Source organism: Meriones unguiculatus, chromosome 9, assembly GCF_030254825.1.
Source record: "Meriones unguiculatus strain TT.TT164.6M chromosome 9, Bangor_MerUng_6.1, whole genome shotgun sequence".
Taxonomy (NCBI): domain Eukaryota; kingdom Metazoa; phylum Chordata; class Mammalia; order Rodentia; family Muridae; genus Meriones; species Meriones unguiculatus.
Genome location: NC_083357.1, coordinates 99,639,630 through 99,665,594, shown reverse-complemented (window position 1 = coordinate 99,665,594; position 25,965 = coordinate 99,639,630). Strand labels below are relative to the sequence as shown.

The window sequence follows — 25,965 nt, the reverse complement described above, 5'->3', positions numbered from 1 at the left end:
ATGAGGGACGTTGAAGAAATTAATTGGACTGTGAAAGAAAGTATTTAGAAGTTCAATAATAATTGTTTTGAGACTTAGTGGGATACCTCAGCATGCAAATTCACTTGTGGTAAGGTTGGCAGCCTGAGTTAATCCTTGGGACTTGGGGTAAAAAGAGAGAACTGACTCCCACAAGTTATCTTCTCACCTACAAATGGAAACGTACATTTTGAATGCATGCACAAGAAATAAATAAATATACATGATTTTACATTGAAAACTACTATTTTGAAAAATCGTAGAGGTTTTATAAAAAAAACAATATTATTTCATTGTACTATTGCAAATGTTTTTCTGCTAAGTTTTTTTCTTCATTAATTTATTTATTCATTTTACATCCCTCCCCTCCCCCTAGTCCCACCCTCCCAACCACTTTCCCATAATCCACCTCCCTCATACCAACCTACCCTGGCACAACAAGTCCATCAGGACTAAGTGGCTCTTCTTTCACTGAGGCAAGACAAGGCAGCCCTGCTAGGAAAACGGGATCAGGAGGGAGGCAAGAGTCCAAGTTAGAGACATCTCCCACTCCAGTTTTTAGGGGATTCACTTGAGGGCCAAGCAACCCATTAGGTTCATACATATAAGGGGCTAGGAACAGTCCATCCATGTTATTTAGTTGGTGGTTCAGTCTCTGAGACCCCGTGAACCAAAGTTAGTTGCCTATGTAGGTCTTCTATAAGTGTCCTTGATTCCTCCAGCTCTCTCAATCCTTTCCCCAACTCCTCCACAGGACTCCCTGAGTTCAGCCTAATATTTGGCTGGGGGTCTCTGCGTCTGTTTCCATTAGCTGTTGGGTGGAGCCTCTCAGATGACAGTTATGCTAGGTTCCTGTCTGCAATCATAGCCTAGTATCATTAGTAGAGTCAGGGGTTGGGTCTTTCCCATGGGTAGGTCTCAGGTTGGGCCAGTCATTGGTTGCCCATTCCCTCAATCTCTGTTCCATCTTTCATTCGTACACATCTTGTAGAAAGGACAAATTTTGTGTTAGGGGTTTTGTGGGTGAGTTGGTGTCCCTCTCCTTCCACTCAAATCCCTGCCTAGCTACAGCATGTGGCTGTTTCAGCCTTAGTATCCCTTGCTGCTAAGAGTCTCAGTTAGAGTCACCCCCATCTTACCAGGAGTCTTCTCCATTCCAGGTCTCCAGCTTGTCCCAGAGATGCCCCAACACCATTTTCTCTTCTCTCTCCCAGGCCTCTCACCCTCCATCCCTGCAATTCCCATACCTGATTCCTCCCACCCATTCCTCTCTCCACCTCTTCTCAACCCCCTCTCTCTCCCAGTTCCTTTCCTTCCACTTCTGATGTCTATTTTATTTCCCCTTCTTAGTGGGATTCAAGCCCTCCTTGATAATTAGTTTCTCCGTAGGGCCCTCCTTGATAATTAGTTTTTTTAGGTCTGTGAGTTGTAGCATGGTTATCCTGTACTAATGTGTAATGTCCACTTAGAACTGAGCACATACTTCACGAGTCCTTCTGGGTCTGGATTATATCTCTTAGGATGATCTTTTCTAGTTCCATCCATTTGCCTGTAAATTTCAACCCCCATGATTTCCTTGTTTTTAATAGCTGAGTAGTATTCCGTTGTGTAAATGTACCACAGTTTCTTTATCTATTCCTCAGCTGAGGGGCATCTCTGCTGTTTCCTGTTTCTGACTATTACAAATAAAGCTGCTATGAGCATAGTTGAGCAAATGTCCTTGTTGTATGGTGAAACATATTTTGGGTATATACCCAGGAGTTCTGTAGCTGACACTTGAGTTGGAGTTACTCCCAATTTTCTGAGACACTGCCAGATTGATTTCCAAGGTGGTTGTTTATAAGTTTAAGCTGGTAAATATACATCAGTGTTTGTGCTTGTAGTAGAAATTTGAGAGCTGCTGGTTCTTCTGCGTAGTGTTCAAAGCTATTGACACTTGGAGCAGGCAGGTAGGAAAAGCTGTCTAGAAATAAAGTTACAGTAAATTTTTGCCTTGAGTCTGAATTTTATTTTAAAATTAATTAAAACTACATTTAAGGCTTTTTAAATTTGGTGATAACCTACCAGTAGTTTGGTCACTTGCTTCCCATTTGGTGAATTATTTTGCCTAAGAAATTAAATTCTACATTAAAGCTGTTCTTCTATGTATTTTATGTATTTGTTGGTATTTATTAATTTTGTGTGTTTTTTCTAGGTTTGGTATCTGATTTGAAAGGCCATTTTGTAACTCAGGTAGCAATGGGCAAAGCTCACACTTGTGTTTTAATGAAGAATGGAGAGGTTTGGACATTTGGTGTAAATAATAAAGGACAGTGTGGACGAGACACTGGTGCTATGAACCAAGGAGGGAAAGGTAGGAGCTTAACTTTTAGATGTTAAGATTTATCTTGTTCTTTCATTAGCTTTTGGAGCATAGTAATAAATCTTACTCTTTCCAAAAATGAATGAGTAGGAACCAAGGGATGTCTCAACTTTAAGAGTACATGCCAAACTTTGGGCAGAGTGCAGGGAATCTTATGAAAGAAGAGGGGGTTGGGGATAGAAGGACATGGAGGGGACAGGAACCCCACAAGGAGACCAACAAAGCTAAAAAATCTGGGCCCAGGGGCCCCTGCAAAGACCGATGTGCCAACCAAGGATCATGCATGGAGATGACCTAGACCACCCACTCAGATGTAGCTCCTGGGTAACTCAGTCTCACTTGTACACTTCTACAATAAGTGATTGTACAAGTTTACATTCCCACCAGCAATGGAGAAGGGTTTCCCTTTCTTCACATCCTCTCCAGCATGTATATTCACTTGAGTTTTTGATCTTGGCCATTCTGATAGGTGTAAGGTGAAATCTCAGGGTCGTTTTAATTTGCATTTCTCTGATGACTAAGGATGTTGAGCATTTCTTTAAGTGTTTCTCTGTCATTCTAAATTCCTTCATAGAGAACTCTCTGTTTAGCTCTGTACCCATTTTTTAATTGGATTACTTGATTTGTTGATTTTTAACTTCTTGAGTTCTTTATATATTCTGGATATTAGCCCTCTGTCAGATATAGGGTTGGTGAAGATCCTTTCCCAGTCTGTAGGCTGTCGTTTTGTTCTGATGGCAGTGTTCTTTGCTTTGCAGTCTCTGAGGGACTCTTCCCAGCAGTGTATCAAAACAGATGCTGAGGCTAATAACCAAACTTTGGGCAGAGTGCAGGGAATCTTTTTTTTTTTTTCAATGCAGTTTATTCAGGAACATTGAACAATCCTCAGACCCCGGGGAAAGCCAGCCCACAGCTTAAATAGCCTCTGGGTAGCCAACCCAGGCGTGCCACGGGGGCAATGCAGATAGGTCCACATACATGGAAGCAAGCCAGATCCTCGGCCTTAGCCAAATGTGGAGTTGTTCGTGACAGAGAGCACTCACCATCGGGAAGGTGGAAGGCGGAAACCAGCTCCATCTTTAAGGCACAGCATTCCGCAGCTCTCTACAGTTCCCCCTTTTTGTTTTAGACGCATCAGGCAAGAATAGAGGTCTGATCTCTGATAATAGAAATAAATTGGGACTTTGTACAGATGTTCATTTAGGTGTCATCCACCCAAAGAGCATCAGACCCGACCGATACCTTTTTCTCAGAGGCGGGACCTGGGGCATCAACCCGCATGCAATCAGACATGCTCTTCTCTGGGTCCAAAGCGGCTGACCCTGAGTGCAGTGCTTAGCCTCGCATCCTGAGCGTATCATTTTAGCTTTTTATGGTATCCAACCATGCTTGGGGAGAATGTCCTGCTTCAGTGGCTGTAAAGGCCTGAATGATCATGGCTGCATCACACTGTTGTGAGACTCTAATCTTGCATATATACCACAGGCAAACCAAGGAGACCAACACCAGAAGGCCTGCTAACACTCCCATGCCCGCCCATTCCTTCAGATGATTCATGGCTGCAGCAATCCATGTTGATAATCCTGTGGCTAGTCCTGCGTCCACTCCGGTAGAATTTACTGTGACAATGGCCACTCTCAGCTGCTCCATCGTAGTATCGAATTCTCCAGTCCAATTACCTAAAATATAGCTCGACAATTGTTTAGACAGATTTGCAGCGCAGGAAAAATTCTCATGTTGTATGCTAGTGACACAAAGTCCAGCATACTTTCATTGACAGCCAGGTTGAGCGATTTGCCATAGGGTATCAATTTGCTCCTGCAAGAGGTCAATCCTCTGATTGAACACCATCAAGCTTCCTTTTAGTTGAGCATTAATTCCTTTATGTACAACTAAGGCATGAGCTACATTGGCTAAATGATTATTCAGGGTCTGAGCAGTCTGCCCAGTATGACTCATGGCTAATGCCGAGTGCAGGGAATCTTATGAAAGGAGGGGAGATAGAAAGACCTGGAAGGGACAGGAGCTCCACAAGGAGAGCAACAGAACCAAAAAAATCTGGGCCCAGGGTTTTTTTTCTGAGACTGATACTCCAACCAAGGACCATGCATTGAGATAATCTAGAACCCCTGCACAGATGTAGCCCATGGCAGCTTAGTCTCCAAGTGGGTTTGCTAGTAATCGGAACAGGGACTGTCTCTGACATTAACTCAGTGGCTGGTTCTTTGAATGAGGGAGGGGGCTACAGCTGGGATACAAAATGAATAAACTGTAATTAATATACAAAATTATAATTAAAAAAAAAAAACAAGAAGAGCAGGGGCTGTCTCTAACATGGGCTCAGTGGCCAGCTCTTTGATCACCTTTCCCTAGCGAGGTGTTCTTATTAGGCCACAGAGAAAGAAGATCCAGACAGTCCTGATGAGACCAGGGTCAGATAGTAGGGGATGAGGACCTCCCATATTACTTGACTAAGGGAGGGTGATGGGTAGTGGGTAAGAGGGAGGGAGGATAGGACTGGAAGGAAATGAGGCAGAGGGCTACAAGGTGAATAAATTGTAATTAAAGATAATGAGAAGATGATGATGAAAAAAAAGAGTACATGCTATTCTTTCAGAGGACCCAGGTTTCGTCCCTTCATTCATGTGGTGGCTCACCCCATCTATAACTCTAGTTCCAGACATGACGAGCAATTATAAACACTTTTATGAATGATTCTTTGATTTCTTATAAATTTAGAAAACCCCTACCTTTTTTATTTGATACTATTGATAAAAGTCTGTAGAAAATCTCTCCATTTTTATTTGATTTGCAAAAATAAAATGTTTTATATTTTTAGTTTTTGAGCAAGTAATGTTCTTATCTGTTTAATATTTTAAAATGTGCATAAATTAAGACTTATTTAACTTTTTAAATTTTTTATTTTTTTAATATTAGTTACAGTTTGTTAACTTTGTATCCCTGCTATATCCTGTTCCCTCTTTCCCTCCCAATCTCACCCTCCCACCCTCATCTCCTCCCTGCCCCTTTCCAAGTCCCCTGATAGGGGAGAACTTCCTCCCCTTTCATCTGATACTGGTTTAGCAAGTATCTTCAGGACTGGCTGCAAAGTCCTCCTCTTTAACTTTTTAAAAACAGTTTTGATGACTAAATTATTCATGGAAAGCAGATTTGTTTTCAAGTGGTTATCACCTTCAGTTTTAACTACTTTTTGGGAGTAGCCTATCAACAAATATTACTGTCATTGTTTAATGTTCTATGTTTTGGTCGCTCTGATGCTTTTTATTCACTAGCCCTTTGTTAGGGAAAATGGAATTGTAACTGTCTTTCTTCGTAGTGTCTTTTTTCTTAATTCTTAGTCTGTTGAAGGGAAGCAGTGTTTTGTCTTTTGGTTTCCCTGCTGCTGTGGTCTTTGTTTTTAATGGTATGTTTAGTGAATTCTTGCTTCCAGGTTTGCTTTTAGCTGTTACCAGCATTGCCTGTGCTCAATTCTAAATTTCTTCAAAAAATTTTTTAAATCAGTAGGAGAAGATCCATTCATACCATTAGAAGTAAGCATTGGACTATGGTGAAACTACAATCAGATGAGATTTAAACTTAAAATTTATTAACCAAACCAAGAGCATCTCTTTTGGGCTCTGCTTCACAATAGATTCAAATAGGTCCCAGGAACCAGTTTTGTTAGGGAGAGTGTTGGTCTTTGTGTGTGTGTGTGTGTGTGTGTGTGTGTGTATGTATGTAGTTATATTAGGTTTTTTTGTTTTTGTTTTTTTGGTTATTTAGTGTTTTTAAATGAATGAAGAATTATTTTTGTTTATGTAGTTAGTTTGGATCTTTTATTTTCAATTATGAGTTATACATCAGAATCTATTTCCATTTTATTGAATATACAGAGGATTATAGTTATACTGTTGACCCTTAAATAATAATTTAGGTAAAACTAGGTATAGTAAGTGCTTGATACATTTCTTCTATTATTAAAACTAGGCTCTCTCAGACTTCCATCAGGATTGCTTTATTCTGATGCTAGACAAAATTTTCCGGTGTTTGATTATCTCAGTTTTTATCTTGTACGTTGATTACAGCTGGAAGAACAAACAAACAAACCAACCCAAAAAAACCTGATGTGCTATGTCTATTTCTTTGTTTGTGAGCTTAGCCTTTTAACAACTTAGCCACCTCTGCATCCCTGAGTCAATTTCTTGATTAGACATAGGTACATTGAGTGCCTGTTCTTTAGGTTGTGCATTATAGATAAGAGATAAAGGAGTAAGTTTGATGACGAATAATAGATAAAATGAGTGAATACATAATCGCTTTGATTAAAGCATGGTTTCATATATATTTTCAAGTTGGGAAATGTCTGTTTTTAGATATGGAAATAATCCACATAAAATTATAAATTGATCTGTCAAACAGGGTTTGGAATTGAAAATATGGCAACCGCGATGGATGAAGACCTGGAAGAAGAAGCAGATGAGAAAGATGAGAAGCCCATGATGTGTCCCCCAGGCATGCACAAGTGGAAGCTGGAGCAGTGCATGGTGTGCACAGTGTGTGGGGACTGCACGGGCTACGGCGCCAGCTGCGTGAGCAGCGGCCGCCCCGACCGAGCTCCCGGAGGGTGAGACAGGGGCTTCCCGCCTGAGAGCAAGCACACTCCCCTTTGTTTTTGTCTTTCAAATTATCTCACAGCGTAGCTACCCTTTCTGTGTGTGTGTGTGTGTGTATGGGAGTGCTGCTGTCTAGGGTTCAAACCCAGGGCTTTAAACTATTATCAGGTAAATGCTCGACCGCTGAACTGCACACACAACCTTAAACTTAAATGCTTATAGTTATCTTCCACTATTTTTGAGTTCTAATTTAGTGTCATGTTTTTGTTTGTCTTCCGTTCATTTGATTCATTGAAGCTATTATTTTAAATTGTTAATTTTTTTTAAGTCAATGGCTTTCTTTTCTAAGTTTTGCTTGTTTAATGCCAAATGTTCATTGATCTTTTCTTAGTAGGATTATCAAATATACTTGAGTAGAAATATATTTTCTCTCTAGAGCTTCATCATGTCTATATGTCTGTCCATCCATTCATCCATCCATCCAATCAAGAAAGTATTGTCGTACATAACACATTGATATATCATGAATTGTTTCCTTCTACAAAAAAACTTAGCACATTTGCTGTGTATATCGTGGGTGTGCACACACCATGATGCATGTGTGGAGTCCAGAGCAAGAACTGGAAGAGTCACTTCTTTCTCACTGCGTGCAGGCATCGCCCTCACACTCAGGTCATCAGGCTCGGCAGCAAGTATCTTTAGCTGTTGCCTCTAGAAATTTTTCTTATACCTTTAGATCTTTTATCCTTGAGTTAATTTTTATATATGGCAAATGCCATTAGGTAAAGACCTACTGTTATTGTGATACATGTGGCTGTCCAGTCTTCTAACACCATTTTTTTGAAAAAGACTGTCTTTTCACATTTAGTGGTCTTGACACCCTTGTCAAAAGTCATTTGAATATCACTGTGATGTTTGTTTTCTGGGCTTTCTTGGCTGATAAGCTTTTCTTTTGTCAGCCAAATATAATCTTTCATATTTCAGATTACAGTAATCTTATGTGTTTTGAAATCACAGTGAATAATTTTCTTGCTTTTTCAAAATTATTTGGCTGTTTAAGGACCTCTTAATTTTATGATGTTTTCTACTTCTGTAAGTATCATTAGGATTTTAATAGGAATACATTAAATTTGTAGATTTCATTGGGTAGTGCACACACGTCTTTTAATCCTTAAACTTGGGGTGTATTTCCATTTATTTATCGTAACTTTTTTCACCAGTGTTTGGTTTTCATTGTTCACATTATTAATTCCTTATTTAAGTTATTTACTAAATTTTCATTCTTTCTGATGGTTGTCAATGTAATTTTTGTTGGATTTTTCTTTCCAGTCTATGTTAATGTTAAGCAATATAACCGTCATTCATGTTGACTTTGTATCTTGTTAGTTTTCTGAATTACTTTATTAGCCGCTACTTCTTTTGAAGTTTTAGAGTGTCTGTATAATTACTTTTAAGGTTTCTTGGAATGAAGTTATATATGTGCAGAGATGATTGTACTTCTTTCACATTTAGGTACCTTTTACTTATTTTTCCCTGCTGATTTCTCTGGCCAAGCTTTACTGTATTATGCTGAATAGAATTAATCAAGTAGAAATCCTTGTTTTATTTCTAGTATTAGAGAAAAGCTTTCCATCTTTCATTGAATGTTATGTTCATTGTAGGTTTCATTTGTGGCTTTGAATCTGTTGAAGTAGTTCTCTTCTTAGTTTCTTGAATTCCTTAAATAATGAAATTATGTTGAATTTATTTAAATATTTTTTTATAGATTTTTTATAGTATGGTAAATTATTACATTAATTTTCTAATATTACATTCAGGAATGAGCTTCACTTTGTTATGGTATATTCTCTTTTTAGTGTATTCTTTGGTTTGGTTTGTTAGTATTTAGTCAGCGGTTTTTACCTCAATTTTTGTGAAAGCGATTGGTCTGTAGAATGTTTTATTTTTTCTAATATCTTTGCGTAAGAAATATCTACTCTTTAGTCTTTTATTTGAGGAGGTCCGGTGTTATAAACGATATTTTAAAAATTGTTTCAGTACAGATTTCAATAGGATATTTTATATCACACTCATTATTGTAAAGTACATGATCTTCCAAATTGTCAGGGATAGTTGTTTTTCAAAGCCTCCAGTTTCACAGGATACCACATTGTTTCAACTGTTGCCAGAAGTATTTAGCTCTTTGTCCCTTTGCAAAATCTATGTTATCACAAATGTGACAGAGCTACTAAAAGTTTTAAAGGACTAACTAGTGAATAATTAAAGCTATGATTTCTGTATCTATGAAGAGTATTACCAATAACTTAGTTCTTCACTGATATCCTAGCCAACTTCAGGGAGGATTTTTGTCTTTATTTTGTGATAAACACGTATGGTTTTCAATTTTTATGAAAGTGACAAAGAAGCAGCAGAGGATTAGGTAGTTAGATGTAGTGAAAAGAGAAAAATCGGACATGGTACTATGTCAAAAATGAGGAGGGAGAGACATATTTGATGCTGATAAAGCTGCGTTAGTACGGAAGGCTGCCAACACCTCCCTCAACTCCCCTGAGACCGCTGATGCATGTTTGCCAGCCCATCTTGACACTTAGTGGTAAAACTGTTGGCACTTATTGAGAAAACTTATAGGAGAATGTGCATTAATAGTTAATTGTACAAAAGTAGACTCTATTTGGATCTTATTTAGATATATATTAATTATACTCATTAGAATCATAACAAACTCTTCTAATTATTTTTCTAAAACTTCCTACTTTTCTTTGGAATCAGTCCCAGAGACTGGAAAGATGGTTATAGAAAAGAGTACTAAAAGATCAGAATGATTTCAGTTAAGCCTGTCTTTTGTTTGTTTGCTTCTACCTAGGATTTGTGGTTGTGGTTCAGGAGAATCTGGCTGTGCTGTGTGTGGATGCTGCAAGGCATGTGCAAGAGAGTTGGATGGTCAAGAAGCAAGACAAAGAGGGATTCTTGATGCAGTGAAAGAGATGATACCTTTAGACCTCCTTTTAGGTAATTTATTATGTTGAATGTCTTGCTCTCAACTCTGTTTTTCTAAGTTTAAATATTTTCTATGAAATACATGTTAAAAATTAAGGTAATGGTTAATATATACAGTATTGCTTTTGGTTACTAAGATGACCATAGGGGATACTCTTTTTTTTTTTCTTTTCCTCTTTTATGATAAGATTTTGTTTTGTTTTGTTTTGTTTTTTCCAAGACAGTATTTCTCTGTGTAGCCTTGGCTGTCCTGGAACTCAGTCTGAAGAAGCCTCAGCTCTGGAACTCAGAGCTCTGCCTGCCTCTGCCTCCTGAGTGCTGGGATTAAGGGTGTGCACCACCGCTGCCCAGCTCATACGACAAGAATTCTTACAATAAAAAATTAAGTTTTAAGTCGTTTTCTGCTACTTTATAGGTATAGCTGCTATGTATTTAGCGTTACATAACATCTGCTATTTTTATTATTTTGGCCAATTAACCAGCTGTCCCTGTACCTGGGGTTAATATTGAAGAACATCTTCAGTTACGGCAAGAAGAAAAACGACAGCGTGTCATTCGAAGACACAGATTAGAAGATGGAAGAGGTAAGATGTAGCTGCCAAGAAAAAGTATAGGGAAACTTTCATATCATCATAACAGAGACAACTGAAACATTTACAGAATACCCTCATTTTGTAAAAAATAGTAAATTTCCTACTGTCCCAGTAGAAAGTGAAGTTACATAAACATATTTGTGGCATTTATAATTGTTCTGGTATTAATACAGTGAATTCAATAGAGTGCTCACCAACCACAGTAAGATGTGTGCCATGCAGCTCAGCATGATGGCTTGTGCCTGTAGTTTCAGCACTCCAGTGCTAAGACAGGAGGATTGCTACCAATCCAAGCTTGTCTGCAGTTAGAATGTGTTTGTGAGAGAGAGAAAGGGGGGAGGAGATATGCTATTATAAAATGCAAATACTGTTAGTAATGACAGTTGCAAATTATAAGGATCAATCCTTTAGTCAAGACTTTTGACTCATGTATATTTGACTATGGGACAGAATTTAGTTTAACCTATGCTTTTCATTTCTGTTTTCTTAGTCATTAATGATCATTGTCATTTGACACAATATCATCATGCTTTCCTGCCGTCCAGTACATCACTGTGCTGTTTGTGTCCTTTCTTTTTCTGACAAAAAGATTATTTATATACAAGAAAAAGTAATTGAACGTCATGTTTATTTGCAAATACAGATGTATTGCTTATATATTATTTCTTTATTGTTTAGGACAGTTTCTTAGCCTGAAAATATATTTAATAATAGTTGTATATAAATGACATTTTAATATGAATGCATAAGGCAGAAATAAATATTATGTTACTAAAATGGTTTTTCAACAGAATCTTTTCATTGTACAGTTATGACAAATTGTTAATTTTATTGTTGTGTTAAGCAAATTCTTAGAAAAATTTATTGACATTTCAAAGCTTCTATACTTGCTAGAAGGTACAGGATATTTGGTATAGAAATAAACCTATCACCATTTTTATACATTTTTAAATAATGCATGGTAGCCTGTTACCTTCATTGTTCATTTTTTTCTAAGTTACTTTTTTTATGAAATACACTAAGTAATTGTACCTGAAAAATCTGTTAAACTTTTGGAATGTACATATTATTGTTAATAGAAACTTACCAGAAGTGTTGACTAATACGATGAGTATTTGACACTTTGGCTTTATTCATGTAAAGTCATTGCCTTTAAAATATTTTAATGAGATTAATGCATTGCTGTTCTTACTTAGATTTCATAAATGTTTGGGAAGTTTGCACACTCTAACATGCTCTTTTATTTCTTCTATGTTAATGGTATTTTTGCTTACGATTATTATCTCTTTACTACTCATTTTTATATTTTGAAACATTAGCTTGAGTCATATGAATTGATCTTCAAAACCCAATAATTTCATAGATCTTATCCAAAACAGAGCTTTCACTTATTGCAGTAGGTCTCAAAGGGACTATCATTATTATATGGGTACTAATCAGAAGGCCACGCCCCTGACCTACTGAGTCTGAAACGTGGATGTTAGGGCCTAGCAAATTTTCTTTAAACAGATTTCTAGGGGGTTCTGCTGCTGCGAGAATGGTAAGATGGTATTTTAGGCTGTGTGGTTCGTCATGATGTTCTGTCATAGTTCTGTAAGTTGTTGAAGGGCTAGTCATCAGTGTTTTAGTGCTGCTCTTGGCCACTGTGCTAGCGAAGGTTGCTGGTTTCTGTTTTCCCACACAAGAGCAGTAATGGTAGAATTTTAATGTTCTAGCTCCCACTCTTTTGTGTTCATTAGTGATGAATTTATGCCCATGTTTGTCCTTTGGGGTTTGGTTATTTTATTCTCATCATATTTTAAGCTGTCTTAGTTGTTTCAAAGTTTATCAACATTTCAGCACTTAGCTCTACATTAAAGCCTATTCAGTCAGTCTTAGTTGATACAATTCAGCTACTGTTTATGTGACACAAGCTGTTCGATAGTGGCATCACTCTCAGTAGTACCTCAGTTGGATAATAGTTTACACTGACAGCGTAAGTCACTACTATACAGATAAGACCTTGTGAGTTTAACTTCCTTGAGCTTCAATTTGTTGTTTTTTTGTTGTTGTTTTTTACCTTCAATGTGCTTATCTAGCTAAGTATGTTAGTATGTGTGTGAAAATGCCTAGCGTGTGCTAAGCTATAAATAATTGTTGAATACTTTCATAGCTCTGGCCTCCACATAATTTCATTTTTACAGCATTTTGATTCTAATTATAAAACATTGATTCTGATGATGAAAAATACCCCACTGCTTATCAAGAATAAACCAGATTCCATTTTGACACATCAAAATCTGTTTAGTCACAAATTAGAATATAAAATTAAACTTACTACAGTCTATAATTCCAAGTGGCCAAGGCGGTGTTGCTATTGTTAGGACTCTAAAGCCACTGCTTGCTTGATTTGATACATGAAATGCAGTTTTAGTTCAAATTTCAATGCCAAGTCTTTTAAAATTAAAATATATGAAAAATTTACAAAGTAGCAATTAAAAATATGTAATTCTTGAAGCAAAGATACAAACAGAATTTTGGCATAATTTTTTTAATTTCATGTATGATTTTGCTTAGTTACCTTAGATGATTTTATATTGCAGTACATATTGATGTCTGTTTTCTTCTTAAGAATGCTTTCTGTGTTTTAACTTCTTTACTGCATATAAAAATAATTAAAGTAATAAAAGAAATTAGGCCTTATTCTTTGATTCAGTTACAAATTTTACTTATTTGTCATCTCCTAGTCAAGTTTTATATATTTCTATTCATATACTGAATTTAAAAAATGTATTTGCTTATTGTTATGAACATTTTTATATTTTGATATTTTATTTTCCTGCCTGTGTAGTCTTTTCTTATACCAATAAGGCTAATAAGGCTATTCTGGATGCTTCTGTATTTCTCTCTAATGAGGTATGATCCGTGTGTGGTCTAGTAAGGCCACCTCTCCAGGGGGAGGTGATCAAAGAGCAGGCAACTGATTTCATGCCAGTGACTGCCCTTGCTCCCCTTACTAGGAAACCGCATGGAGACGGAGCTACATTAGAAGATTTTAAAAGATTGAATTTAGTGAGAAGCTAATTAATGAATTAATAGCTGTATTTTTCTAGGTAAAATTATCTCCATCAGACTTCCAAGTCAGAAAAGGGTAATATAACTTGCTATGTTATAGTAAGTTGTTATTACTTTAATATTCATTTTATAGGTAGAAAGTGTTTTAGAGTAATTTATGCCAATTTCTTTAATAAATCATTGTGATACAGAATGAAATAAGACATTGTATTTATGTTTGAAATATGTACTTTCATTCCTTTAGAAATAGGCCTCAATTTATATAAATTACTGCATTACAGGGAAAAATACTTTTATCTTCTAAAATTAAGTTTGCATGTTTCTATTTATAATTAATCACAGAAAATATTTTTCTGCCTTATAAAGCGTATTGGTGCTGCTTGTTCTTTTGTTATATCTAGGAACATAATCAAAATGCTTTCTTTTATTCATTTGTTTTATGTTTATTAAGATATACCGCATATTTAAACTATTTGTCAATTTATTATGACTCTAGTTTTAATTTTTCCATTATTAAAAAATTAATTAAAATGAAGACAGACCAGAACCATGAAAAATGCTTTATTAAAAATTCAGATTATTTTTAAACTTTGGTGTTTGTTGCTACTTTGATTTTTGTTGCTAAAAGGCAAGATTATTGTTTTTATGTCCTTAAAGGATAACCCAAATATTTTTCAAGCTAAATATTCACAAGAAAAAGTGATCTTTTAAAAATTTTATTAAAATTATTTTGACTATAGATATTTTTCTTAAGTATTAAATAAGTAAAGCAAAAAATATGTATGATTGTTTTCTATAATCATGCTTAAGAAAGAAATGAAGTAATGAATGATATAAATGACCCTAAAATGCTACTTAATTACATAGTCTATTCCACTGTCAATATGAAAATCAGTTCAAGCAATCCTTTGTTTCCACATATATCTTTAAAAATATATACATACATATGTATATACTCACCTATAAAATTTTGGGTTTTGCTTCTCAATGTCTAGTTTTTATAATACTTTCACAATATGTAGAAATGTCAGTAACAATTTTACCTTTTCTTAATAAAACAGTGATCTAGATCTGAAATATCTGTAATACCTTTGTTATTGATTAGCTTAAAAATTGTTGTATTTCATTATTTCAAAAGGAAACAAACTTGTTTTCGTTCAGTATATGTTTACTAATTTTTAATATATGGTATTGAAAAGTACTTTTAAGATTATTTTAGTAGAACCTCTGTATCCACTTGAGACTATTGATAAGTGCCAGATTTTCGAAGAACAGAAGATTTGAATTTTACTTTATGAACTGTCCTTGAGATAGTAATGTGTTAATTAATGGGTTGGGGAATTGGGGAAAGTAATATGTGCAAAACAGTTAAAAATAAATTTTCTTATGCATTTTAGCTTTAATTATTTTTGTTCATTATAGTGTTTTCATTTTGTGAGCTTTTCTATGCACATACAAAATGTTTCTCCTCAGGCCCCCTTGTATTTGCTGGTCCTATTTTTATGAATCACCGAGAACAGGCTCTAGCCAGACTCAGATCCCATCCAGCTCAGCTAAAGCATAAACGGGACAAGCACAAAGGTATTTGGTCTTCCTTACCACCTAGGTGGGATGCTCTCCCAATTTCTTCCACTCATTTGAATTTTGTCTCTGGGAAAATGCACAAAACTGACTCTTCTGCTTTGCTTCTGTGGTTGTATTGCCTGAGGAGAAAGGTCATGCTCAAAGTAGTACTTCCTCTCTTTGTGGCTGTGGTTCTTCTTTCTCTCCTTGCTGCTGTGAACTGCAACAAGGAGTATGTTTCACAGTGTGTCTTTTTCATTTGTTCCTATTTCATTGACTTTAAAAAGGTAAAAAGTATCATTTCTTTTTCTTTTTATCCTTGATTTGCTTTTGATTATCATACTGTAGCATTTTAATCCTTTATAATGGTTTAGCTTTAACAGAATTATTAAATACAATATGTAAAGTCATGTTAAAACTGCCAATGCATTTTTCTGCCATTTTAATGTCAACAGTATACAAGAATGTAGATATACTTGCTCCTTGAGGGCCAAGTAGAAATAGAGAGTCAAACATATGGATGTGTTGCAGTTTGCAAGAGTGGTCAGAGTTCTAACCACAGAGCTGACTAGGAGTCTCCTGCTTCATTTACTTCCCAAGCAGAGTTCTGGCCTAAGTTTAATAATCCCAAAGTATGCTTATGCTTGTTTTAAACAGCTAATTATAGTTTAGTTAACAATCAGGAAAGACTATAATGTAGACTATTTTAATTTATATGTATATTATATCTTGAATTCTAACACGTAAAATAGGTACTCTTTGTTGGCTAATCCAACTTATTTTTGCTGTTTTTTTTTTTTTTTTTAAAATGCTTAAGGTAAAGCTGAAGGCAGTTGGAAGTATTGAAAATGCATTCTGTATAGACAGGTTAGTCTAATTACGGTGGATATCTTGTTATTTTCTTTTGCCAAGAGATTTTAACCCCTCTTTTAAAAATGGCTTTCATATGGGACCTGATAATGGTGCCAGCTTTGTTATTACTTACCCTTCCCAGCTTTTCATTTTGCCACTCAAAGCAAAAACAAAACAAACTAGACAAAACAGGGAGCCTAAACTTTATATATATATTAGTATATGTATACTATAATATGTAATATGTATAATAAAATATATAATACAAAGTAGAAATATAAGTGTTTTAGATGTAATATTATCATAGGATTTGTATTTGCTTTATTTACTGGTTAATCAAGCAATTCATGTGTATGTAAATCTTTAGAGCGGTATTTAGAATAAATTATATAAATTGTATTTGCTATTTGCTAGAGTCTGTGGTATTGTACTCCAAGTTTATATAGATTCTCTTAATCTCTTTTCTCCATAAATGTATGATGATGGATTCTTCTAACACTTTACCTAAGGAAAAAAAATATTCCAATTTCATGATGTACATTAAAGTATTAGTATCTTATGAAAACAAAAGATACTTTTTAATTGTTTTTGAATATAGTATTATTTGCAGACCAGTGTTTCAGATTTAAATCATACCTTTTCTCATGTTGTAGACTTAATAGCTGTAGAAACTTAAACAAAAAGCTAGTTTTATAACTTTTGCATGCCATTGGATTATTCTTTGTAGAACTATAACAGGCTCTTCAAAAAGGATGTGATATTACAGAACCAGGTTTGTTCATTTATATATTTTTTCCTGGTTTTATGGAGTGAAACAGTTTCATTTGCTTACTCTCAAGATGAATGTTATGCGTTGGTGTCCTATATGTGTAAAGTATTAACTTATCACCCACAACTCAACTATGTTACCTAGCCAGTTCCTTAGTTTTACTCTTCTCTCTATTGACTGCTCTTAATACAATAAACTGTATTTTAATACTTTCCCTTTTTACACTTTTGGTTTTTCTTCTTGGTACTTTGGCCTTTAATTTATTCACTGAGTTTACTGTACTAATTGTTATCTTCTGACTTTTAATTATGTTGCTGATACAAGTATAGGATGACAAATAACAGTTTCTGCCCTGTGGCTTTTTAAGGGCTAAAAACTTGATTTATGAGCAGCAATGCTTCCTGCAATGGAAGCCTAGAGAGCTTCTGGCCAAGTGGGAGTTGCTCAGAGATGCTTATAGGATGGCAGTTTTAATTACAAAACCTCCACTGTGCAAGACTGAGCCACTGAGTAGAATTCTGTATAAAATAGAGCAGCTTGTGATCATAAAATAGATTGGCAAAAGGATTCCTAGATTAACATTTACTCCGGCTACTTACCAAAGTCAGGGGAGTTTTGATTTGTCATGCATAGTTAGGAACCTCTGAATTATACAAGAATTAGTCTTGGAATCAACTTTAGAGTGACCGATGTGACATTCTGAAGACATGCTGCTAAGTACCTGGGAGTGTTTCCAACCATTTCTGTTTGGGAATGTTAGAGTATAGTGTAAATATAACCTTTAACTAGCATTCCATTTTTATCCCAAGTCTCATTTACTCCAACTATGCAGCTGTTCATATTGTTGCTTTTTGTAGAGTCTGTGTCTTTATTTTTAAAATACAAATAATTTGCTGCCTACATTGCTATAAAGATTATATTTAATGTTACATGTATGTATAAGCTTTGCACATACAAATCTTCCAAGAATGCTAGCCTTACCTCTCTTAATAGCACTCTTTGCTTTCTATTTTAGAATTCTCCTGAATATACAAAACTTGACATTTCATTAAATATGTAACTAATTTATTTTTACTAAATGTTTAAGGTATTAGTGCTTTCATAATGAAAAAAACCACATGAGCCTTTTTCATATTCAAATTATAAATCAGTTCTATTTATGACTTCTAAATGGTTTTATAACCCCTTAAAGTTCAGTAAAATGATAAAAGAATGCTTGTGTCATTGGACTGCTATGTTGATAAAGCAAACAATAATAAACATTATTATTGGTGAATGAATGCTTTCCATATATGACCTTGCTTAGTCCTCCATAGGCTCTTGTGAGGTGTGCACTACTGTTGCTGTTTTGGGCGTGGGAAAGCTAATGCATAAGGCCTGATGTCTAGTTGTTGCACCCCTAGCTGGGATTTTAATGCAGCCACTTAGCCACTGTGGACTGAAAGTGTTACAATGTTTAGCATAAATCAGATACTCAGGATATTGCAGGTGCCACTGCTTTTGGTGTTTCATTTTAATGATTTTGCTCAAAGCATTCATTGTGCTATGTGATTATTTTTAGGTTTTTATAACTAAGGTTAGCTGAAAAATGCATGGCCTTAAGTATAAATTAAACTTCAAGTTTATAGTTCTTTAGATGCTAAGCTTTTTTTTCTTCTACAAAAATATGTTCATAGAAGATAAATGTAATATTTTAATTAAATATTTGCAAAGACTTCATAGTTTTAATATTGCGTGATAGGTATCTGTGAACATCGATTATTTGATATATATGTATATATATAATTTGAGTATAAAGAGGGCACTTGTAAGGTGATTCAAACTTATTTTTTGAACACAAAATGAAATCGTTTGGCTGCTCATTAGTCCTTTCTGAGTAATGAGTGTGAACATATTTGACATTGTTGAATTTCACTTGCTGATTCTTGATTTGGACTACATTTTGGATGCTTATTAGGTACTTCTTTGCCAAAATTAAAAAATTCAAAATTATTATCATTATATCATACTATTAATGAAGATCCAGCCCTGAGGGAGCCCACAGAGGAGGACATTGAAGCCAGTCCTGAAGAAAACTGAAAGCTGGGTCAGAAAGCTAGGGTCAGATGGAAAGGGAGAAGGACCTCCCCTATCTGTGGACTTGGAAAGGAGCAGGGAGGAGATGAGGGAGGGAGGGTGGAATTGGGAGGGAATGAGGGAGCGAGCTACAGCTGAGATAGAAAGTTAATAAACTGTAACTAATAAAAAAATAGATAAAAAAATGAAGACCCGGATTTATATGTATGTGTCTTTAAGAAGTCTGCAAGTGACTTACCTTTCTTTTTTACTAATATTTTCACAATCTGTAATTCAGGTATGGTTTTACATATAGGGTATTTACATAAACTCTTAACAAAATGTTCCTAGTAGAATTTTGATACCAAATAAAGTTTATCATTCTTTTATTTGTATCAGTTTTATTTAGTAAATTATTAGGCCTTTAATTTTTCTCTTCTCTGATGCTATATGTCTTTTGTGGGATTTGTATCTGTGTTAGCCTCCAACTCATGGGAAGAGAAAAATTGTTAAAGTCAAGGTAAAAGTTTCTAAGTAGATGAAATACATTCATATAAAGTACAATAATATTTAAAATGTCTTATTAAGTCTGTTAAAAATCATGTGAAATAACTACTTGGATTTTAAATCACACTTGCTTTTAATAATTATATTTTTACCAGTTATGAGACTTTTTAAAAGTTTATTTTCATCTAGTGTTTGATTTAAGTAACCCTTGGAAAACATGTATTCCTTTTTGTGTGAGACCTTGTATGCATTCCAGTATCTTCCAAGATGAGAGAAAGCCTTTGACCAAAGAATATATTTCATCTTGGCTGAAATGAAATGTTTGAACTTTTTTTAAAATTTGTTTTTCTTTGACTTAAACAGACAAACCCACATTAGAAAATTTGGCAAAAGGGTATTATTTCTTATCCTGTTGTAAAACCTCTCACTAATTCAGGTGTAGTATTTGCAATATTTTTGAATAAAAATTTCAAAGTAATTTCTTCCTCTGAATTTTCAGGGTCATACTTTTAAGGGGAAACCTGTCTAAAATCACTAGCTTTTCAAACCAAGGGCTCAAGAAATGAAGGATTCCTTCAACGTGCCTTCAACCTCTGGGTCCAGCTGTTAATTCTTGTATGTTAAAGGACTTTCATGTTTATGGTACATTTTAATGTAATGTTGGCCTATTTTGAAGTCTAATTTAGGTGAACAAATTTTCTTTGTTGTAGTATTTAATCTGTAATCTATGATGCTTGAAGATAACAGAACTGAATATTCTGTAATTAATACTTTAGTAAGTCATATGGACCTACCCATTTTATGCTATTCCGAATTAGTGAGGTTTTACTGTCTTAGTGTTAGAAAGTGTTCAAAGTTTTTAAGATGAAGGCCACTTACTTATGGAAAAGAAGTCATACTTTAGGTCAAGTTTGTGTTAAATATTAATGAAAGTGAATCAGAGTGAATAAAATGAAAATTAAGTAATTCAATGTTTTTGTATTTAATATTTTTAAATGCTAGTAAAATACAGAATTTAAAATGTGTCTATAGATTCACATATGTATCGAAATGTTATTACACTGGTTTAGTGTTTCTATGACACAATGGAGTGTTTTAGGCCAGTTGACCTGTTGAAATTCCTTCCAGATTTTCATTCACACCGTGTGAAGGAAATTTGAATATCAATAACATAAAGGTCATATTTTAGTATGTAGTGTATAGTTTTTATTTTAAAAAGCAGTCTTTCTGTCTTATTCACACATTTCCAAATTCAGGTTTTAATATTATGTGGATGCTATGGTTAGAATGTCGTACATTTCTAAATAAAATACGGAAAACAGTGGCTGAAAGAAGCCTAAAGAGAAGTGAAAATTATAAAAATAATAAAGATAGAAAGATGGAACAAAAGCAGAGAGACTATTTGGTAAGGTGTAGCAGGTGTACCAGGAAGTAGGCCACAAAAGAATACTGAGAGGGAAGAGATGTACGAGGGGAGAGATGAAGAACAATCTGTTGAACTACAGTGTCATAAAATAAGAAAGATCTTTGGTCTTTATAATTTTTTTTCAAGTTTAGCTGCCATCCTAGTGGGCAGAAAGGCTCTGAGAGCTGTGAGTCTCCTAAGATTTTTTTTTAAATAGCAATTACTAACAGTATCACTAAATAAAATCGTTAAATGACTTTGCATGTAATTATTTTTTGTGAAAACTAAATTTTCCCATATCAGATTTAAATTTTACATTAAATGTAATTGTTCATTTTTATTACACAGCTAATCAGCTTATTTGGTTTTATCTATAACCAGATACCACTTTCATTTTTTACTTTTTATTTTTTATTTTAATAGTCTTTAAAAAAAGAAGGATACATACACTGTATCTATTCAGAATGGCTTCTTTGCAGGTAGCTTCTTGATCTATCACTTCTAACAACCACAAGGCCTCCTTGCTTATTCCTTTTAACCTTTTTCTCTTTTTTTCTTCCATAGTATACTGATTTAAAAATTTGTTATGAATATAAATAATGATATAATTATGAATTGTAACATTTTCAGATGGAAGTGGAGATAGAGGAGAAAAAGATGCAAGCAAAATCACAACCTATCCTCCAGGATCTGTGAGGTTTGACTGTGAGCTCCGAGCAGTACAAGTTGGCTGTGGATTTCACCACTCAGGTAGCAGCTGGAACGTTAGGGTACAACTTCATTTTTACATTGTGTATAACTTGCTTAGAATTGGTAAACATTGCCTGTTACCTGCATGTCAGGCACAGTATCTCCAGTCCATGGGTTTTCTTCATTGGAGAATCTCTTTAAGAAGTGTAGCGTGATGACAAAGTATTGTGCTTATCAAGAACTCTAACTTCTGGGTTGTCTGCTGGCAAACTTATTTTCTAATTCTGTTCAAGATATTACTGGAGATGAAATAATTCCTGAAATGCCTTCCAATTATATTGTCCACATTATTGATAAAGAGAAAAATGTTAAACGGAATAAGCAAGAAGACCCTGTGGTTATTAGAAGTAATAATGTTTTGTTAATGTTGAATTAGAAATATATAACATTAAAATAATAAAATGAATAAAACAGATTCTTAGTAAATTATTGACTTCCATTTAAATAGCATAAGTTACACTATTTAACTTTTATAAGAATTAAATGTTACATCAGTGTGTTTTCTTACTTGATAAGACGTTGGCAAACCTTAGGTTTTATTGTTCTGTTGAGGTAGACCTCCACGCTAGCTGCTTGCTTCCAAATGTCCTAGGTGTTAGAGAACAGTATTTTATGTGTGCTTACCCATTACTAAGGTAAACCAACGTGTATCACTAAAAGGCAATGTAATTTAGTGGCATTTGTAAGAGTTTGAAAGTACATTATAAGAAGCATGCATTTTATGTCCTATAAAATACTCTTCAGAACTAAAGTTTTATAATTTTTCATTAAATGTAGAATTATACAAGCCTCTATTACTTATTTCTTTTATTTATTATTTTTTAAGATAAGATATCACTATGTACCCCTGACTGTCCTAGAATTCACTGTTTAGATGAGATTGGCTTAAGTTTCAAAGAGAACCATCTGCTTGTGCTTCTCAGGGATTGGCATTCAGGGTGTGCACTGCCACATCTTGCTTACCCATTTTTAATTAAAATTTTATTCTTTGATAATTTTACACAGTGTATTTTTATCATCCCCCAACTCTTCCCAGATCCACCCTACCTCCCTACCCACCCACCTAACCCCACTCAACCTATTAAGTCCAATTTGTATTTCTCAAAGACTCTTAGGTGTTGGACCTGCCCTGAAGTTAGGGTTCCCACCCTTAAATAAAATTTCTCTCCCTCTCCCAGCAGCTATCAAATGTAATAACTCAACAGCTTGTGGTGGGAGTTCATGGTCACGTTTCCTGTGTCATGCTGGGTTTTTGTTTGGCTTGGCCTTGTGTGGGTCTTGGTCATACTGTCACAATCACTGACCGTCCATTTGTGTATTAGCCCTTTTGTGTCTGGAAAGTGCTATTTCCTTGTAGTCATTCATCACTTCTGGCTTTTAAAATCTTCCTATCCACTCTTCCATCCGATTCCCGAGCTTTTGGAGGAAGTATGTGATATTGCTGTCCTGTCTATGGCAGAGCACTCAGAAGTCTTTTATTCTCTGTAGGTAGACCAGTTGTGGGTCTATTTGGTAACTGCCATCCACTGCATAAAGAAGCTTCTCTGACAGGAGTTGAGAGATGCCCTAATCCATGCATTTAGCCATAAATCATTATCGTTTGTTTTATTAAATAAATAATAATAGTAGGATTTCCTCTGTGGCCTATGACCTGTCTAGCCACAGGTTGGCCCTGTTAAGGGTGCCAGGTATGGTTTCTGTTTCATGGAGTAGTTCTCAAATCTAGTCAGAATTTTGGTTACAACAAAGACATTCATGCCACCACTGCACCAGTGGAAACACCTTGCCAAGACAGTCATTGTAGTTCACAGTGTTCTACACTGGATAAGAGTTAGATTACTTTCTCTTTTGATAGTGTGCATATAGCACTATGAAAGCTGGCCAGCAGAGATGAAACTTCCATGTCAATTCCTGTTTGATTTTTTTCCTTTTTTATTTTTTTTTAATGATTGAAGTATGTACAGTGTGTTTAGCAGTAGGGTCTTACCATCAAGTTCTAGAGATGAACTAATAGCATTTACAATAGCTTGTAATATTTAAATGGCTTTATAGGACAACAGTGAACATCATCATTATTTTGCCAGCATGTGTGGTATAGTTGTAATATTGTACCCCCACCTATAAGGGTGAACAATTTAAACTTTTTATATGTGTATGTTTTAGGGAGCGTCTGTTTAGTGGGTTTCCACATGGCTTTTTTTTTTTTTTTTCCTTTTTCTTTTTAGGTTTTTGAGATAGGGTTTCTCTGTGGGTCCTGGCTGTCCTGGACTTGCTTTGTACACCAGGCTGACATCAGTCTCACAGAGATCTACCTGCCTTTGCCTCCCAAGTGCTGGGATTAGAGCAGCTGCATATAGTTTTTTCCTCCCAGCTGCATATAGTTTTTTCAAGGCCTGTTAATATTTGTTTTTCCTCCCTATATTCCTTGCTTTATTTGCCCTCCCATAACTCATCCCATCCATATCTTTTTATTACCTGTTTTTAAATACTACAGATTTAACAGTGAAAATTACACAGTTTTCAGTATTTCTATAATATAAATGTACAATGCATATAATAAATCTATAAAACTGTTGGTTTCAGTGGTTTTGATGGAAAATGGAGACGTCTATACATTTGGATATGGGCAGCATGGCCAGCTGGGACATGGGGATGTTAATTCCAGGTACTGAACAATTTCATTTTAATATAGTATGTTCTTTTTTTTCCAACCTCCCTTCCTTTCTTTCCTTTCTACCTTTTTTCATCTCTCTCTTTCTCTTTGTGTATGTGTGTATCTATGTGCATGTATATTGAAATAATGTACAAGTGTTTTTGAAAATATAGCCCAAGAATTAGTGGTGGTTCTTTATTGTGTGGTTCAGTAAGGCTTAAATGAGGTAGTTGAATTTGTAGTTTAATGAGAATAATTGATTAGCTTTTTTTGCATTTCAATTACTCTTTTATCCCAAGCTATGCATGGCAATAGTAAAGGTAATGAGCATACCAAATTATATTTACAAAAAAAAAAAAAAAGAAAGAATGTGACTGGGAGTGTAGCTTAGTAGCACAGTTGTTAGGCATTTAGAAGGCAGTGGTTTTACTCCCATTACTAAAGGAGTTGGTGGGGGTGGAGAAAGAGAAGGTGGTTCTGGCTTTGGTAGTTTTAGTATTTACATAATGGCATTGTAGCTTTCAAATATTTTTTAATGAAACCTCTTGGTATCTCTGATAGCTATTTTAACTTACCATTAGTAGCAAAGGCCCAATTATTAGACGTGACTAATAGTCCCTTAACAATATTTATTCTTTCCTACTGGAGTTGGTAATAGACTTTGGATTGATAAGACAACCATAACTAAGGACTACTTTTCTTGGGTATGTTGCATCAGGATGTGACCATGTGAACCAGGATGCTATACTGTTCTTGTAGCTGGTTGGTTGAATTTATGCATGCTTGCACAATTCGAGATGTTATCATAGATATCATTTGGAAACTATTAAGAATAACAAATTAGAAATAGCTTAGAAATAGCTTTCCTGTACTATAAATTGCACACCAGTTCCTTATGAATAATTTTATAAAAGTAAAAAAATAATTTATCTTAAGTTTCTTTTACTATGGATTTTGTTCCAGTGGCCAGTACATATCTGAATATAGTCAGATAAACTTTTGGATATCTGTCTTTTTTAGTTTGAAGTAGTAGATAAGGCAGGCAGGATTGGATATGCAGATGGTTTTTTTTTTTTTTTTTTTTTTTTTTTTAGTGGAAAACAGAAAGATGAAACAGGCAAAAACCAGACACATAAAGAGAACATTCAGATATCTTGCAGATCTGATCCTTAGGAAAGAGAGAGGTTTTAGAAAGAAGAGTGGAGATTCTCATATAGCTTGAGAGTGTGTTAGCCAGAGCAGCAAGGTGTTTTCAAGTCAGGGAAAGCCTTCTGAGAGTCCTACTTTTGGTACAAATGGTCTCACGTTTATGCCTTTACCACACTCCATGCTGGAAGATTTCAGGAGACAAATAGCTTCATGGATTTAGAGAAAGGATTTGAGACTGTAAGTCAGTTCTATGCTCTTGAAGAAAATTAAAGTTGTTTAATGCTACAGAGAGAAGACTTGTCCATCAGATCTGTAGAGGAAGCTTTAAGTCATACATAACTCAGAGTGTTTGTTTAAGAACCCGCTTTTCACTCTCCCTGTGTACTAGAGTCTACAGTTGAGACACTGACAGAATCAAAGGGATGTCCCGTGAGGGGGGGGGAAGACATTTTCTTTATCTTCTAGATATTAAATAAGCCCCATAGTTTTCATTGTATTAACTCACCACACTGCTCTGCCATGTATGTAACAGGGACCAGTGATTCAATCCAGTATGTTGAAAATAAGTCAATACTTTATTCTGTTTCTCACTGAAGACTTGTGGCACAGGAAGTTTTATTATAAA

General features: G+C 35.0%; 1 protein-coding gene across 12 annotated transcripts in view; it reads left to right on the top strand.

Annotated features, from left to right (window-relative positions):
• Window positions 1-25,965, top strand: part of Mycbp2 (MYC binding protein 2) — a 246,601-nt gene that overhangs the window by 59,974 nt on the left and 160,662 nt on the right. For 11 of the 12 annotated variants that reach the window (XM_060391566.1, XM_060391565.1, XM_060391562.1 and 8 more), the window contains exons 14-20: window positions 2,213-2,371; window positions 6,800-7,004; window positions 9,857-10,002; window positions 10,473-10,574; window positions 15,111-15,218; window positions 21,419-21,538; window positions 24,122-24,203. In XM_060391566.1, coding sequence (XP_060247549.1) covers window positions 2,213-2,371; window positions 6,800-7,004; window positions 9,857-10,002; window positions 10,473-10,574; window positions 15,111-15,218; window positions 21,419-21,538; window positions 24,122-24,203 — 922 coding nt within the window. The remainder of the gene's footprint in view (window positions 1-2,212; window positions 2,372-6,799; window positions 7,005-9,856; window positions 10,003-10,472; window positions 10,575-15,110; window positions 15,219-21,418; window positions 21,539-24,121; window positions 24,204-25,965) is intronic. The other variant, XM_060391563.1, reaches the window with a different exon arrangement.